This window comes from Gymnoscopelus microlampas, assembly GCF_963454915.1.
Source record: "Gymnoscopelus microlampas genome assembly, chromosome: 18".
NCBI lineage: Eukaryota > Metazoa > Chordata > Actinopteri > Myctophiformes > Myctophidae > Gymnoscopelus > Gymnoscopelus microlampas.
The window spans coordinates 34,953,618-34,971,711 of record NC_139955.1 but is presented as its reverse complement, the minus strand read 5'-3'; the positions used below and the strand labels follow the sequence as shown (position 1 = coordinate 34,971,711).

The window sequence follows — 18,094 nt, the reverse complement described above, 5'->3', positions numbered from 1 at the left end:
GCGGTTAAGAGGGGCGGGGGGTGGTGGTGGTGGGGGGGGGGGGTCAATAAAACAAACATCCAATTTCTCTGTCAGAAATAAACAGTGCATTAGAGAATTGACTGAGTGAGCTGGAAACTTTACATTAGATTATGGTCTAAATGAAATTATGCACACATTGTGGAAATGAGCACAGCCCGCCCGGCAGGGGGTGGGGCTGCACTCCATTCAGAGAGACGAGGCAATCTGAGGCTGCATTCAGCCGCTGCCAAAACCTGGGATGGTGACCTCAGTCTGATGACACCGAGTCCCTGTCACACCATCTCACCATTCACTGTGACCCCATGTCCCTCTCGCCACCGTAACCCTGCCGAAATGGGGTCAGCTGAACTCGCTGATAAAATGAACCAAATAGTCAACAGGTCTCGACTCTCAAGCATAATGCCACCATCAGAAGCCTCAATCTAAAACGTTTAGTATAGCAGTTACAGGTACAGCATACACTAGCACCCTGAATGGAAGGGGGTGGGGAAAGACCTCCACATCACATTTCATTGACCCCTTGAACCCTAGTGTCTTATTCTGGGCATGTCAAGCGAACAATCTGTGGAAATATGCAAATAACAGGCAAACTGATTTTAAGTAGAGGGAAAAAAGGAGATGGGAATAAAGGAGAAGGCCGAAGGATAAACCCCTGCAGGACCCGGGTCAATGGTTAAATCAAAGTTGACATTTAAAACACAATACAGGGGTGAAAAATGCATCAAGTGAGATTAAACCGAGTATGAAAATGAGACTCAAACTAAAGAGAAATATCCGCATATCTGTCTTCTTGCTCCCAAAACATTATTGAAGACAAATACCACAACGTTTCCACCTGCTAGATAGGTCTTCGTCAGATTACACCTGGTTTGTGGCTTTTTTTTCCCCAGCACCCGTCGTCATGTTTTGGATGTGCGTGCACCACCTGTACTGCATAGGAAAATGAGGCTGCCACAGGTGGCTCCATCCTAATCCTGGTGGATGCGTCTTTTAAAGTGTTCTTGAAGTTCTTCCCCTATAGGGAGAATGACTAAACATAGCCAAGAGCAGTGTCTTTCAGAGACTAGATCAAGACCTATAGGCGTGTCGTGGGAAGATTTAAATGGGTCATTAAATTATTCAAGAGCAATAGTATCCAAAGCAGTATCCAAAGCAATGTTATTTTAAGAAGCTTTTCCCAGTAACTGCAACGTAAGCAGAGGTCAAGTAAAAATATTACAGCAAACTGGCATTGTCAAATGTGCTTGCTCAATATGCTATAATGCTGGCAATCAGTCTAGGAGGTCACTGAAGAAAAGTAAAGGATGTAGGTCTGCAGAAAACAAGTGAAAACTCATGGCCAAAAGCTAAAGAGCTCACTGATGGTAACATCAATCTAACAAAAGGAACTCCATCTTTGAGCTGCTAAGAGCAAACAGACACAATGTAGCCTACGTGGAACAAAGGGGAGTATGTGTGAAATATATAAGCTAACTTTAAAATGGGCATTGTGCCATCCTCCATCCATTTCTCTCTCCTTTTCTGTCCTCTCCATCAGATGTAGCACTGCTCTTCCTGGATATCCCGCCTCAGCCGGGCAACCTGCCGGTGCCAAGGTAAAAAACAAGGAGAGTGGGCTGAACGTACTCTAGGGCTGGGCAATATATCGATGTATCACAAGTTCAAGACACAATTTGAAAATGTCATATTATAGTCACAATATTGATCGACGCATTTGGTTTTGATAGTAATACCTACAGTTTAAGAGTTATAGACCAAAGCACTATAACACTTGACTAGGCTGTTATAGTTCCAACAGGAGGCCAATTTTTTTTAAATGGTGTGGTCCTATTTCTCTTCTGTTTGTGGTTATGGTGCTCTGCAATAACATTTGAGAAGTAGACTAAAATGAGTATTTGACTTTACTGACTGAACATTCCCAAGATTAAATAAATGAGAGCATCCACTGTCATTTGGAATTATTTTGGCCACAAAAACAAAACTGTACACGAAACAAAAGAATACTGTGAAAACTCATTTTCTTTATTTATTATTAATGATTAGAAAGCGGATTTTTTAAATGTGTGTGTGTGTGTGTGTGTGTGTGTGTTTATGTATGTATGTATGTATGTATGTATGTATGTATGTATGTATGTATGTATGTATGTATGTATGTATGTATGTATGTATGTGTATAGATATACACACTATAGCGCAACTACAGCTGGTGGCTGTGGCAGTTGCTAGGTTGCAGGGGCCTCATGTATAAAAGACTGTGTAGCTCTCATACTGAAAAATTAGAATAGTACATATATGCACAAAAACCTCTGCACGCAACACTACTTCTTCTCAGGATAAATTTATCATGGGTTGACCAGGCCACTGTGCCACGAGATTTGTCAGGCAATTTTGCGCAACACCGATCCCTTGCGTGTTGTGGAGTGAAAATACTTCCTGTTCACATAAGCAAATACATTTTCCAATGGTGCCCTTATAGCAATGTGACTGTGGTCGATTGCTCCAACTAATTTGGAAATTGGCTTGCCTCTGCAAATTGCACTTGCTTGCCTTGCTCACCCACAGTATGTAAATGTAATACGCACCTAGGCACATACAGATTATGCCAGCCGTATCCTAGGTGCGGCTCAAGGATGATCGGTAGATGCCTGACCGGTAGGCCGGCAGCGCTTTGGTAAGCTCCCATTCCAAGGAGTGCATCCTTGCGGTCGGAGGGGTCCCCCGGCCTTTGCCAAGCTGGGCCCAGTTCAACAAATTTCCAAGAGGATGGCTCTTGGCATTGGCAATCTGACCAATCTAATCTAAGTCATCATTTTGGGCCAATAAATCGGTGTGAACACATGCTCCCTCCGGACTCACTTGCGATGTCCTCCGGCAGCATCGAGCAGAAATTGCTTATCACGTAGGCACTGTCGTGTACTGTAATGTTTATGCATCCTTTTGTAGGCCACACCTAATTTCCTACACCTACAACAGATTATTTTAAAAGCTGGACATTTGCATAATGTGAAAATCAGTACTTATCTTAGATTTTGGCATTCTCATAAACAATAAATATGTTTTATAAATGTTGGAAATGCTGGTAAACTCACTTTAACTCCCTAAAACAAATCCAAGGATACTATCATATTATCATCAATTATCAATATACATGAAATTTAACCTTTTACAGTAGAGAGGCTTCCAGAGCATTGCAAATATATCTAGTTTTGAATGCAGACATTTAATACTTCTTCCAAAACCTTGATTTGATTACAATTTCTATTTGAGAACATATCACTTATAAGAAAACAAACTTTTTTTATACGCACAATCTCATGTCAAGTTCATTTTAATACATGTTTCCAGCATGAAAAAAAGCACCTGCTTTACGCAACCTTTTAGTACGTATGCATGGTTTATACGTTGCCTTTTATTGAGATATTGGAACATTAATACATGAGAGGGAGATCTATACCGGGATATATTGACAGTAGTGTGCTGCAGTCATATAGGCAAGAGGCCGAGTCCCATAGATCAGCTCACCAGTGCCAATATGACAGTACAACATGACCTTTGAGTATATTATTGCTATTATATTAGTTATCAATATTTATGATTAGAGTGTGGGAAAAAATATAATTAAAGGAACTACACCATGAATTTTAACTTTTTCTTCTTTTTTGTGTGTTTTTGGTCTCCCCTACCTCTCTTCTATCCCAAAAAAATACTCCAGTTTGAACACTCAGGCTTTCACAACAAATCTGGGGTTTTCTGTAAATTGGTCTCAAAACAGGCCAAACTGATTTGCACCCTGACGTGACGTCACGTCAAGGTACAATCCCTCCCGTTTTTCAGTTCCAACCAAAAAAAAAAAAAAAAATGTTTTCTTATTTTAATTTTTTACTTTTTCCACACAGAAACAGGAGATAACATGCATACAAACTGGCTCAACGTGCCAAACAGGACAATGTGGTATTGCAGGTGAAAGTGCTTTAGAAGCCAGAGAGAAGTTAGTTGGAATGAGTATATCTGAGGCTTGATTTAGGCTCAAACCTTTTGAAAAACTTTTGAGGGACATAAACAATATGATATTAAATACTATTATTATTTTTTTAATTCATGGTGTAGATCCTTTAAAGTTGCCGGCGAGCATTGCAAGGTTAACTTACAGGTAAGGTAAACAAGATGGAAGCATTTCAGAGCGCCGTTATCAAGAGACATCGACACTCACAATTCAGTGGTGTAAAAGTACAGTATGAATAATGGTAAATAAGTGACAAAAATGTAACGTATTTATCAATGTATTGTTTGTCAGAACGAAAGACCAGAAGACAGCACATCTATATTGTCGGTAGTATATTACTGCTTGCGGACACCGATATTCGGTTGGCTGCTGAACAAAATGGCCTTTTGATGCCTGCAACTGCAGATGATGAATGCGGTGTTGAGGTTTAAGTGAGCGTGGGGTGGGCAGCGTGCACATACATCTCGAAGCGGGTGTTCGCGGTTGTCCCTTTGGGTATCATTGACAAGTGACTGAATCTGACAAGTGTGTCCCTGAGTGAAAGGGCAAAGGAAAACACGATATTATGATGTACTGAAAACAAACAAGCTAGCAGCTGCAGATGCAACGGCGGCACTGTGAGTATTATTTACCTCGACACAAATGGATTTTGCGGTCGAACAAGCCGAGCGCACAAGTCAATGCTGTGACTTTTTTCTTGCAAGAGTGCTGAATTGAAAAGTAAGCCAAAAAGAAATGAATATATGGCAGGTTAGGCTATAAACTTAACAAGAACATGGTTCGGTTGTTTTGGGGGGGTTTATAACTCAAGAACAAGCGATAAATAACAACCGCAGAAAAACCCCAAACCCCAATCTCTCTTAGCATGGAATCTGGAATGCATGAGCTTTGTCATTAAGCCTCAGAAAATTCTAGTTAGAAAATCTGCTTAGACACATTTAATGAGGTGTGAGGAGTGGTGGTGTGGAGACAGAGTGAGAGCACCACTCTACACGTGCATAGCCAACAACACCTGCAGACAACTACTCGGCGCAAAGGGCACGTTGTGGTTTGACCGTACGGACAAGAAAAAGAAAACATCCTGTGGATAGTCAACTACCACACGGCTAATAGTGTACAAATAATGTCAAAATGCCAGCCTTGCATGTGTACTGTATTTTAAGAGCCATATCAATATTTAAGTACTTAAGTACTTGTAGTAGGCCTACATCCTGTTAAAACTGCATCTTATCTGCCTGGGCACTCTATTCGTGGAGTTCCACCTCATGTGAGATCATATGCAGGTCGACCTTACCTTACCTTCAGTCTCCTCTGTGGCTGGTAAACGTATCACCAAAAAGCAAGAGAGAGAGAGAGAGAGAGAGTGTGTCTGTGTGTTTGTCTGTCTTTAGCAACAGTATTCTGAGAGTAATAGAATGAATAAACAAGCGAACGTGAGTGTGAGTGTACTTATTTAGCCATACTATTCTGCGAGTAATCAGAGTAAATAAACAAGGGAATGTGTGTGTGTGTGTGTGTGTGTGTGTGTGTGTGTGTGTGTGTGTGTGTGTGTGTGTGTGTGTGTGTGTGTGTGTGTGTGTGTGTGTTAGTATTTAGCAATAGTATTCTGAGAGTAATAAAATGAATAAACAAGGGAACGTGAGCTACAGCCAAGGCCCCTAACTCTTGGAAGAGCCATAGAGAAATGTTGATGACAGCAGCAAAAACGGCCTAACTGTAACATAAAGTTGTTATGGGTCCGACAGAGGTCCGATAGAGCTGAGTGATGAATGTTTGAACAGAAGAGGCGAGGCACGCATTGAGTCAATGCAGCACTCGGCTTGGCATCTATCTCTCTCTCCCTCTCTCTCTCTCTCTCACTCCAGCGTGCTTGCTCTCGCTTTCTGATGCTAATTCTGTTGGTTTTGATTATAAATGCACCTGTTCATAGCACGAACCGGCACAGTATACTCGAGAGGCAGCCTTGTTTCAGGCCGTGCACATCGTGTGTAAAGAGAGTTAATCAACAGCTTCCTCAAATTTGAGCAGACGCGGATGTATCTGTTTACAAGAAGATAGTCTATTTGTTTAGGCCAAGTTGCACTCTACAAAGAGGCTGGCTCAGGTGACGTTGCCTTGGTACACCGTTGTTTGCAGGACACAGAGAGAAGTGCCTCGTCTTCTACTGCCATGTAAGGCAGGCCCACGTCAAACCAAGTTATTTTAAGATTGCTTTCTTGCATCTCCGTGTCTCTGGACAATCTACAGTAGAATGCGATAGGATTGATTTGGAGTGAAGTGACAGTTGTTTTCAGATATTCAAACACGATACACAAACAGCCAAAGCCATATATACAACATTATGAGCTACGAGTTCCTAGTCAGCAGACTAGGAACCCGTGTGGTAAATTATGGCTGGGCAAATGTTTCCCTCCATCCATATTTTATAAATCGTTTCAGTTCCTTAACAACATCGTAACCTCGAAGTAGTAAATTTAAATTTCCGTTCTAACGCTGCATCAGACCATGATGTTGACCAAAATGTGTCTCATATGCTTTTACAGCCTCATTTACCAAGGCTGTGCTCTGCTACCAACAACAATGGAAGTAAACAATTCCACTGACAATATTTTCTTATTCGCAACCGTGCTTCAGGGCAGGTAGACATACAGGCACAGGGAAATACATTGCAGCTATGCCTTACATTAGAAAAGAAAAGAAAAGGGGGGGAAAAGAAAACAGATTCTGATCATCTTTGATCATGTTATGCAGAGAAGATTACACAGATTGTAAATTATGCTCTGGGTCTGTGGCAGTTTCACTGATTGGACCAGAGAAATCTGAATGTCCCACCTGATAGGTTATACACATACAAATTAGGGATAAACGTTTCCCTTCTGTTACCATGAAGTGAAGTTTGCTTATAGGACAAGTCTGGCGACCTGATTTGATTTCAGCTTTGACTGTTGCTTGGTTTCATTCAAACAACGTCAGGACCTCACTAAGGATATCCCACCAATGATGAACGCTGAACTAACACGTCTCCATGGCCACAGCCAGTGAAAAATGTGCATGGTATAACCTAAATCATTTCTGTCCCCTACTCCCACTGGGCACCAAGGTTTTTCTTTTCTTTTCTTTTTTTTAAGACTGTCTTGAGCAGCCGCCAAGATATGTATGTTGGTGGTCTGCTTTGTTTGGGGTCTGACTGTATGCCGTTTGGATTCTGCCGCTAAGACTATTAGGGCTGGCTGCTTCAATAACTACTACAAACCATATATCTTTATGGCTTCACGTGATATTACATGGTCAACCTTCTGAGGCAATGGAAATAATGAATATTGCCTTCACAATGTGCATGGGAGCTAATTGGAGTATAATCAGTGGGAATGTCATTGTGGACTTCGCTGATCAGCAGTATGATGAAACGCAATCGGATATGTTAGTGGTTACAATTATATCGATACACTCAGTGGTGGAAAATGTACTCACATGTTTTACTTAAATAAATGTATCAATACTGCAATGTAGAAATACTCTGTTACAAGTAAAAGTTCCGGAATTAAAAATGTACTTGTAAAATTATAAAAGTATTGGTATTGGCAGATCTACAAGCTCACAATGCGTCGCGATTGGCTATTTACAAATGGCTGAAATGTATATAGGGCCTACTGTAAGTGGTTGGTTAATGTATGTAATAATGTTTTGTAATAATAATAATCTAAATCTACAAAGTAACTAGTAACTCAAGTTTTCAAATAATTACAGTGGAGTAGAAGTAAAACTATTGAAATTTGGAAATACTCCAGTAAAGTAAAAGTACCTCAAAATTGTACTTAAGCACAGTACTTGAGTAAATGTACTTAGTTACTTTAAACCACTGGATACACTTCACATGATACATCACGAAACGTATTGCGGTTTACCGCTAAGGTGTTAAGAAGACAGTCGCATGGCTGGTATCACACAGTAATAGTAATGTTACTGGTGCCATCTTCATTAGGACTCCGTCAACAATGGAACTGTGCATAGCAACCCTACGCCCAGACAGAGCACAGGTTACCTTTCTCATTTGATCGCTGCCTGCTTGTAGAATTGTGAATGAGGCATAACATGATGAAGGGAAAAAAAGCTGTTGAAGTTGAACGGAGGACTTAGTCTAAAGAGCTGTTGTTGAAAGGCAAAGGCTCATTGTTCTAGTAGCATCCCTACAGCTGCACAAGACACAGAATGTACTGTACTGTACCATAGCCTGGCACTGGCCTACATAGCACCATGTCCCTTGACACTGGAGAGGAGAAACTCATCTAGACCTTGCTCTCGGAACTATCTGCTGCTTCAATCATCTTCCTTACTCAAATTATGCCACTGACAGATGTGCTGACAAACACTAAACCTGCCGCTCTCCAAACCAAAGATTTGATTCTTCTCACCAAGGAGAACAGGTAGCCATAAAATACGTTGATGCCTCTTTTAAAACAAAGATTGATTTGCTCATAATTCCACGTCTGTATAGGATGTGGATAGAAATGAGAAGATCTGCAGAATTCTGATGGTGCCATAAGTTTCTAAATAAAACTTAAAGTGGACACAGCCTGCCCAAGGCACTGCCTCAGGAGGAGAGCACATGACGAAAATGAATAATGAGGGTTGTGAGAAATGTTTACCGTTTGCGGGGGGGCAAAAACAAAAAAAATACTGCTTAGACAGACTTGAATACAGGAAACGTACAAGCATTTTACACAATGCTGACCAAGGTCTGTGGTGTAGCTGACATTTGGCATACTGTTCCTCAAAAAAAGACTAAACACATAAACCTGTAGGCAGACCAAGAACATAGTAGGCTAAACATTTACAAAAGGTTGTAACTAGATTGCAGCTTTTAAGCTATTTATTGACTATAGGAGGTTTTAGTTTTAATGAACCTCCCCTAGCTTCAACTCAAGTCCCCAGACCTCTGGTCCCTAGAGGCCCGGGCGCGCTTACCAAGCACTGGAGGGGATGACATCAATGAATTATTTTCAAGGGGTCTTAAGAGAAAATCTCGTCACTTCGTACTTTAAAAGGCTGGGGAAAAAAAGTGAGCATACTTCTTTCAGCACCAGACTCACACTGACTTTAATCTATAATTAAAGAGAATTTAAAGAAGTGCAGCCATTACTGGAGTATGATTTCTCCCAACCGAGTTGACATACTCCAGAGTATATGAAGCAGAGTGTGGTTGGTGGATGGGGGTGCTCGAATTGGGTTCAAGACAGCACAGCAGATTGAAGTCTGGTATGAAAACAACTCCTTTGCATATAGGGCTTTGGCTGAGACTAAACTGATTGGCTTGATGTGCGCGGTGGCTCTCATCCTGCTACCGTGTCTGGTGGCACAGAGAGAGAGAGAGAGCGGGAGAGAGATAGAGACAGAGAGAGACATTTGCTTTTTTAATGCTGACAAGCTTCAAAATCTGCATCTCAGCTGCAGTGATTCTGATGACATTATCTTCTATAATGCACCAAGCTACATTGACTGTAACTGCTATTCAATTAATTACCTTCAGACATTGCATGGGGGGGATGCTAATGACTAAAATCAATGTGGCTCCTTCCTTCCTCTGCACTGAGGCCCATGGTTGGATTGGACAGCTCTTCAGCATGCCTTTCCTCAGATTTCAATCGTGACCACAGTTAAGAGACTCATTTTTCTCCTCCCGGCTGAGTGATGCCACCTTGCCTAGGGGAGGGAGTTTGCTGTGGAGTTAATCATCGTAAGCTGTTGTTTAACTGGGGGGAGCTGATCCTGTACGTGTGCGCAGACCGTGCATTCCATACAGACAGCACTTGTTAATTCACCTATGGACGTCACGTTTGTCCTCGTCTGTGACAGCGGGTATCATTTCAGGTGGCAAGAACAGGTGACAATGGAAACCCCTGCAATGACAAAACATTGGAGCTGCTGCCTTCCTGAACCCTAGTTCAGTCCCCCCTCCATCCCGACACAGACAGACACGCATAGAAACCCTCCCCGAAAAAAATAATAATACAAATACTGCACACAGCTCAGCATTCTCTTCACATCTCACTGCGAGTGAACACTCTCTTGGTAATGCCAGCGCTGGAGAGCGCACGTGGAGAATCTCGGGATGAGCCTTTATAAATATATGGATGACAAGAATACATTCTAAGTGCCGCTACCCTGGCGAAGATACGTGGCTGAGGAGAGGGGGAGTGATGTGAGGAGAATTCAAAATAAATGAAGCCGTCTGAATTATTTAGAGGTACAAACTGAGAATTCAACATGGCTTTTAGATGGAAATTGAAAATGGCCACACGCAAAAAAACTATTTTCCCGGTGTTTCACCCAGGTGGGCATGATTTTGGGGTTAGGTTTAGGGCATAGTTTCTGTGAGGTTAGGGTTAGGCATAGTGTTTGTGAGGTTAGGGTTAGGGTTAAGGTTAGGTTTAGGCATAGTTTTTGTGAGATTAATAAGGTTAGGGTTTAGGCATACAACCACACCCACCTCACGCTGGGCAAGACCTAGCCGGTTGAGTGTCAAAACGGAAGTAAAGAAATTTTGCGCAAGTACCGCCCAATGACAATGATGCTTTACAAATCTGATTACATTCTCCGTGAATGATTCGTCGAAAAGGATAGTTTCCGGGGGAAATACGTACGACCTATAGACACTTTAGGTCGTGACCAGGCTTTTCTCTTCGCAGATGAGTAAAGGCTGGGAACGAGGCTACGCCCACCTGGGCGAGACACCAAAGAACAGGGAGTCCCCAAGTGGCACACCTATGGATCCCCTAGAACCACCTCAATGTTATCACTGCCCATGCCACTCTCAGCTCCTACAACCACAGACATTAGCCCATTGATAGATAGGTTAGACGCAAGGTAAGTCATGCAGAGCTTTCTGGGCTCCACCTTATCCACATCAGCTAGTCTAGAGTCAGCCATTTACCCCTTTGGACCCCCACTCCATTACTACATTGTATTTATTATCCTGCTGTGCAGTGCAGATGAGCTCAACTGGCTAGGTTTCCATTACTGGACACAGAGCCGCCAGACACCAAAGGGGGGGGGGGGGGGGGGGGGGGGGGAGAGAGACAGAACATGGGAAAGAGAGACAAGCGCAAAGGGAAGTAAGAAGTCAAGAGTAAGCACTTCTGTCCAGCGGCCGGTTTCACGGCAGAAGACTAATGGCGGCAAAACGGAGCGTGCTTCTAATCAATACACAGCTCCCCTGATGAAACAGGTGGGATAAATCACATGTCAAAGTGTCCTGAGAAAGACACTTAACCCTAAACCTCCCCCATAGGCTCATCTGAGCAGCCATCTGCTGGGTGAATGCATAAGTCTCCCCCCCCCCTCCCCCCTCCCCAGGGACCAGTAAATATTCCTTTCCCTAAAATGGCCTCATCAAGGAACAGGCGGGCGCGGGGCATTGCTCTGTCTAAAACTGTCATCACCTGATAAGAAGCTCCTCGTCTCTTTCCAACAGGTGTCATGGACCACAGGCCAGTGGCAGCGATGCTAGCTCCCTGCGGCTCTTAGGCGCGAGGGCACTGAAATGCCAAGCAGGGGATGTGTGTGTGGGGAGCAGGGGGTGGTGTGATGGCAGTGATGTGGTGAATGTGCAATCGAGGGAACACTGAGAATTCCAAAGCAGATCATCTCAGCAAGGCTACAACTACAACAGCAGCAGCAGCAGCAGTGAAAGACGACATGAGCTGAGCTTCATAAATGGCTGAATAAATGTGCACTAAATAAGATTCAGCAGCATCTGTGTTGGACGCTCGCAGGACACAGATGACCCTTTATCCCTGCTTATCAGTGCATCGGTTGTTTTAACCCATTAAGACCCGAGATCGATTCTTAAAATGTCTTCTAAATTCTAGATCAGTGGTACTCAAACATTTTCATGTGAAGGACCCCAAAACTTGTATGTATTGCTGTTAACCAGTTCCCTGTGCTATTTAACACTACCCTTTTCATTTACGCAGTGTGTCTGTCTAGAGCAACACAAAATATATTTAAAATATATATTTTTAGCGGCGCTAGCCGCTCTATACCTTTAGGTATAGAGCGGCTAGCGCCGCTAAAAATATATATTCAAAGATTTGCACAAATGTTTATGATTTAAAAAAAATAGCAGATCCACAACCTCATAGCGCTATGAGCTTGCATATCTGCCATTTTTGAATAGCCAAAGTATAAAATATGGTTAAAGTGGTTAAAAGTTTAATGATTGTGACACTATATTAACTACTAAAATGACACGGATGCTTTCCTGGTTTTAATGGGTTAAGTCACTGGCAATCCAAATAACTAATAATAAAGAAAAACTATTGCCAAAAACAATATACGGGGCTGAGGAGGTAGTGTGGTCATCTTGGAAGTCAAAAGGTTCCCCATTTGACCGCAGACTCCTCCTGGCTTGGTAATTGCACCCGATGAGCAGGTTGGTTGGTGGTGCCTTGCATGGTTTCCTCTGCCACTGGTGTGTGGATGCGTGTGATTGGATGAATGTAAATGCACATTGTAAAGCGCTTTGGATAAAGGTGCTACATAAATGCACCATTTAACATTTATTTAATGAGTGGTGTTCACCTCCCTGCAAGGTGTGTAAACAAAAGACAAGAAATGGGAAAAAGTCAAATGCTCACAAGTAGGGGGTGGGGCCTACTGCTGCAGTCTCACTAGCAGGGACATAGCAACAGGCCTACAAGCAATTTTCAGTGGAAGCCAGCAACATTGCAACCTGATGCCGGCCGACACTTGTCGCTGCATGACAGGCACTAGAAAAAAAAAGGTTTGAGCTGGTTTCAACTTAATTCCAGCATTCCAATGACACAGTGAAGCATCAATGATATGTTTATGTTTCCACTCCCCTTCTCTCTCTCATCACAATTCCTGCTGCTTTACGTAAATGGAAGAAAAACAAATTATTGCTGTTAACCAGTTCCCTGTGCTATTTAACACTACCCTTTTCATTTACGCAGTGTGTCTGTCTAGAGCAACACGACTCAGCAGCAATGTAGCTGGCCACGCTTGGTCTTTTTGTAGCTTTTGTAGCCGCTAGTGTGAACACAGCATGTGTGCGTCTACTGTGTCCGCAGCTGTGTGTGTGTGTGTGTGTGTGTGTGTGTGTGTGTGTGTGTGTGTGTGTGTGTGTGTGTGTGTGTGTGTGTGTGTGTGTGTGTGTGTGTGTGTGTGTGTGTGTGTGCGTGTGCGTGTGCGTGTGCGTGTGCGTGTTTATTTTCCATGCACAGCACCCGGCCTGCAGACGACCTGTCAGCCGACCTGAGAAGCAGGTTCATCGTGTCCCCGAGGGCCCTCACACTCAATGTTTGACATGCATGCCGGTGAAAGCGTGATACTAAATGCACCCCCCCCGCTCTAGTGTTAACCGCTTATGCCCTATATACTTCATATGAACAGCAAAATAGAAATAGTGAATAGCGTAAATAGCCGATAGGCAGCACAAGATCTGCCATTTCCCCTTTTTTGTGTTTTGTGTACAAAAATGTACATTCTACGGCCAAAATAGGGATGCTAGGGTTAATGATGTTGTTAAGGGAGAGACAGTGCATGCACATCCCCCTTCAGTGTCCAGGTGCAGGACAAACGGAAGATCAAGATAAAAGCTTATAAATTCTTCACACTGGCTCCACTCGTTTATTGCCGTTCAGCGTACACATTGATCCGTTTCTGAAGATCAAAGTGATCAAAACATTGAATGGCAATAAAGAAGGGCAATGCATAACCAGTGTGCAGACCTTTTTTTTTCTCTATGTGGTAACTGGTTAAGTGCCTGCTTCTTAAGCCAGCAACGCAGAGGTGCAGTCAGTGAGTGAACCTGCGGCTGAGGGACAGAGGGGACCAAAGACAGAGGGGGTAGGGGGGGTAGGGGGACATGAGTGTGGTAAATGAGCAGGGAGGTGGTGAGCTGAGCTGTGCTGCACTCTGAGCGGGCTGGGGAGCACTGAAATGGAGTAGGGGCCACAGCTGAAAATGCCAGAGAATCTCGCTCATCGCATGAGAGCCTTTCCATCTGACAGACCGCAAACTTCAAAACAGAATTTGAGCATTTGTGTGTGTGTGTGTGTGTGTGGGTGTGTGGGTGTGCGTGTGTGTGTGTGTGTGGGGGGGGGGGGGGGGGGCAAAAGTGCTGAAATGTTCTCGACCTCAAATGAAATGCTGAAGCACTGGTCAACACAGTCCTGTGTTGAGCCCCTCTGCTCACTATTAGATATTAGATCTGCCTTGGGGTGGAGGTATAAGTCTTCTAAAAGCTGCATCACTGTCATGATTCACAAAGGAACGTCAGACGCTGCAGCTAGGGTTGTAGCTGTTCGGTTTAAATAAATGTGTCTTAAATGGTTTGGAGATAGGCGTCTGGTGTGTGAGGGGGGGGGGGGGGGGGGGGGGGGGGTTCGCATGGAGCTTGCACTGTTGTTGCCAAGTGTTTATGAATCACAATCTAAACCACAGGACATTAATAGCCTATACGCTACACACTCACAAAAGCAATTCTATCGTAACCGCTTACAGTGCACATTAGGCCGTTTTGTTTTTCGATAAATCTTCCACTGTGACAAAAAACGCACATTAGTATTGTTGATTGCACTTCAGCATAGGCCTAGATATAGCATAAAGAAGGCGTAAATAAAGTCTCCACCCATTGGCTTGGCCTGTGCATGTTGTATACAGAATGAGATCCAAAAAAAAGTTCAATAGGAAGACTAAAGCTCCTTTCTCACAGGACAAAAAAAGCCACTAACAACCACTAATATCTGGCTTATGTCATTGGGAAAGGTTACAATCGGCATTCATTCCTGGGACAAATGACTCTGCAGCAGTCTCAGGTATGTCGGCAATGATGGAAACATGACAGCTGGGTAGACACGCTATGACGTGATGCTATGACGCACATTCAAGTTCCAGACCTGACATTGTGACATTGAACATGACACACCTGGGAAAAAAGGGGGAAAAAAGAACAGAAAGGGATACTCTCCCTCTGGCAATGGGAAAGGAGTCAAACGCCTATTCTTAGTGGGGTTTCCCGTGTTTAACCTGCTAACTGTGGTTGATAAACGGTTTAAAACAACTCGCAGTCACAGTCACACCACAATGTCACAGATGAAACCGTTACCAGGTCCTTTCTTCCCCTTTTAAAACTTCTTCAAAATACTAACACTTACAGACAAATTACTTAAGGCCTACATAGCATTACTAAACAAATTAAGGACAACCTGTAGAGCTTTAACCATTAAAGCTCTACATAGGTATTTATTTGTACAATAAATAGCTAAAATAGCCGATCTACAAGCTCATGTGTCGCAATTTGACACGTTGACAGTGAGCTTCTAGATCGGCTTTTTTTGTGTGTCTTACGTTTGCCCAAAATAGGGATGCCACGGTTGAAGTTGTTACCTTTAAACTGTAAGACAGATAATTAGACCAGCTGCGCCATTCTGTAGGTTTCAAGGTGTAGCTAAGAAAACATAACATTCTGCTGGTGTAACAAAGGCAAAATATAAAGCAGAAACTTTGCATTGTTAAAGTCCAGCCAGGTCCCATGTGAGTAGGAGTAGACCTATAACAGGAAAGGTATACTACTGAGGTACTACTGAGAAGTGCATGGCCAACATGGTGCTTTTCATGTGTCTATGCGGTTTCCCCCCGCAGTCAAGGCAGGGGGGCTCCCACAATGAATACTATCACATTTCCGCCAGGCTCCACCTCTCGCTGATCACACTGCTGCCTTCAGGGGCTTGAGAGAAACATCAAAGGCAGCTGTGTGATTGTGCATTCCTGTCAGAGCATTACAACCTCTGGAGCTCTGACGAAAAAAGCCCAGCCTTTACCCATTCCCACTGCCATCTTTAATGACTTTCCAAAGACACTCGGGCATGGTGGCAGCACAGTGCATTGTAGTGGGAGAATCAAGTGGGGCACATGCAGCCTCTTCTGTGCCTTTGGTATGAGCAGCCAGTCTCTCTCTCTCTCGCTTTCACTGCATGATGCATATACCTCCCCTGGGCTAAAGGGAGGGTGGCGTGAATTGTGAGGCAAAGAGGCCCGAGATAACGGCACAATGTGCATCAATGACAGTGTGGCTGGCTGCTCCACACAAAATATTATTTACTGCTCACACCAAAGAGAAATTACAGGAGCAAACCACTCCTGAGGCAGGAAAATACGCTGACCCGGCAACACTTGGAGAGAGGCCGGGAAGAGGGTCAGGCGGTATAATTATTATATTGCTTCCCCCTCATTCACTGTTGGTATCTATACTGCTCACGTCGGCTGTGTGGGATATTCAGCCTGCTAGTGACAACAGGTTATTGGAGCATACAACTATAAAAAGGCAGTAAAGGTGGTTCAACATTCATAAACATGGGATTGTGACTGTCCATATGGAAAGTGACCCCAGATTCAAGCACCCATGATTTAATGTCTATATAAAAAAAGATAATAAATGATGGAGGAGAATAAAATCAACAGAGTGAATTGATGAGTCAAGGAAACGTGAATTTCTGATTAAAATTGCATATTTTACGCTCAACAAAACCCACGATTGGACTTATTGCAATTGGGAATATTGCAATGCAGGTACTAGGAATAAGTAGTCTGTATCCATTTTGTGCTGTAAAAAAAAGGTGCCAAGTGCCATTTAGTGGCTGCTTACAAGTGTGTTAAAACACCATTACACCAGGGAGAATCACCAGCAATGCTCCACCTAGGGCTACTGAGCTACACTACCCCTATACAGGTGGGCGGTCATATTATCATGTCTGTGATCAAACAGATCTCTCGATCATTGTGGGGAAATAAAAGTTATTCCACTGGAATGTGAATTGCAGCTACAAGTAATTATCTCTCTGCGGTGATGCCGTGCTGGTATGACTGGCATGAACTTTGATTATTAGTTAGTTACCCCACCGGTTCAAGGTAACGTTGGATGGTTGACAAGGACTATGAAGGCAACCAGCACATTTCCTGTTTGTCCTGTAGAGATTCTAAAGGAAAAACCCACAGTATTTGTCCTGTAGAGTGGAGATTCTAAATGGAAACCCCCACAGTATTTGTCCTGTAATAGAGATTCTTAAAAAGGAAAAACCCACAGTATTTTCCAGGGCACAGGATTTGGGAGCTAGCAGAGCTGCCCAGTGCCCACCACCACCAGCTAGCCATGTGTGTGTGAGTGTGTGTGTATGTGTGTGTCTGTGTAACGTCAGTGTTCATACCAAGCGGGTCAGTCTTCTCCGGAGCATCTTCTCTCTTATCTTCTTTGATTTAGATGAACGCTGATGGAACTCTATCCCTTTCCAACCCCCTAACCCGCAACTTCAACACGTATGTCTAGTGGAACTCGCTAGCGTCCTTGGCTATCTATTATTTCCTACTCTACCGTTAGTTCTAGCTATGTGGAATAATGCCGCAGCGACGCTACATTTTGTTTCACTTCGTTCTCTTCCAACCGTTGTTCGCATTCTCTCTCCCCGCTAGCCTTGAGAGTCTTCAGTCTTCAGTCTCCCCGCTGAGAGGCTTTTCCGCGTTGCGGTTTCTTTACGAGTCGCGCTTCCCACAGGCGGAGATAGTCCGTGGTGACATTCTGAACGATGCCCTGTTGCTGTGACTCGTCAAAATCATGTGTCGCATGCCAGCCAGGCGAGTAGTATGTGTATGTGGCCCCCACGTCCGCGGTCACTCGAAATAAAATGCGACGGCAAGGCAGCGGGGGAGGAAAAAAAAGTAAGTTGAGTTTTTGCTCTACTGTACGCAGCACACAGGTCGCTTTGCCTCCTCCCTGTAAAACAATGTTCACTCCTCCAGCAGCAGCAGCCCCACTCCGGAGCCACTCACAGCGAGTGTTGCCAGATTGTGCGAGGGAAATAAGCAACCAGGTCTATGAAAAGAAAACAAGCCAAAAATATTAAAGCCACATGAGTGATTGATTGATTGATGTAGGCCTACTTTATTTAGTAAGACATGAGAACAACAGTACGTGGAAGTACAAATTCACAATACGAGGTCTACTAAACTGGAAGACTCATAAAAGCACTGAGCTTGTTTCAAATGAGTTTCAAA

At 43.5% G+C, this 18,094-nt stretch overlaps 1 protein-coding gene across 4 annotated transcripts in view; it reads right to left on the bottom strand.

Moving 5' to 3' along the window:
- Positions 1-17,801, bottom strand: part of atp11c (ATPase phospholipid transporting 11C (ATP11C blood group)) — a 67,532-nt gene extending 49,731 nt beyond the window's left edge. For all 4 annotated transcript variants that reach the window (XM_084041506.1, XM_084041507.1, XM_084041508.1 and 1 more), the window contains exon 1: positions 17,251-17,801. In XM_084041506.1, the coding sequence (XP_083897632.1) occupies positions 17,251-17,277 (27 nt within the window). In that variant the 5' untranslated portion in view covers positions 17,278-17,801. The remainder of the gene's footprint in view (positions 1-17,250) is intronic.
- Positions 17,802-18,094: the final 293 nt, after the last annotated feature.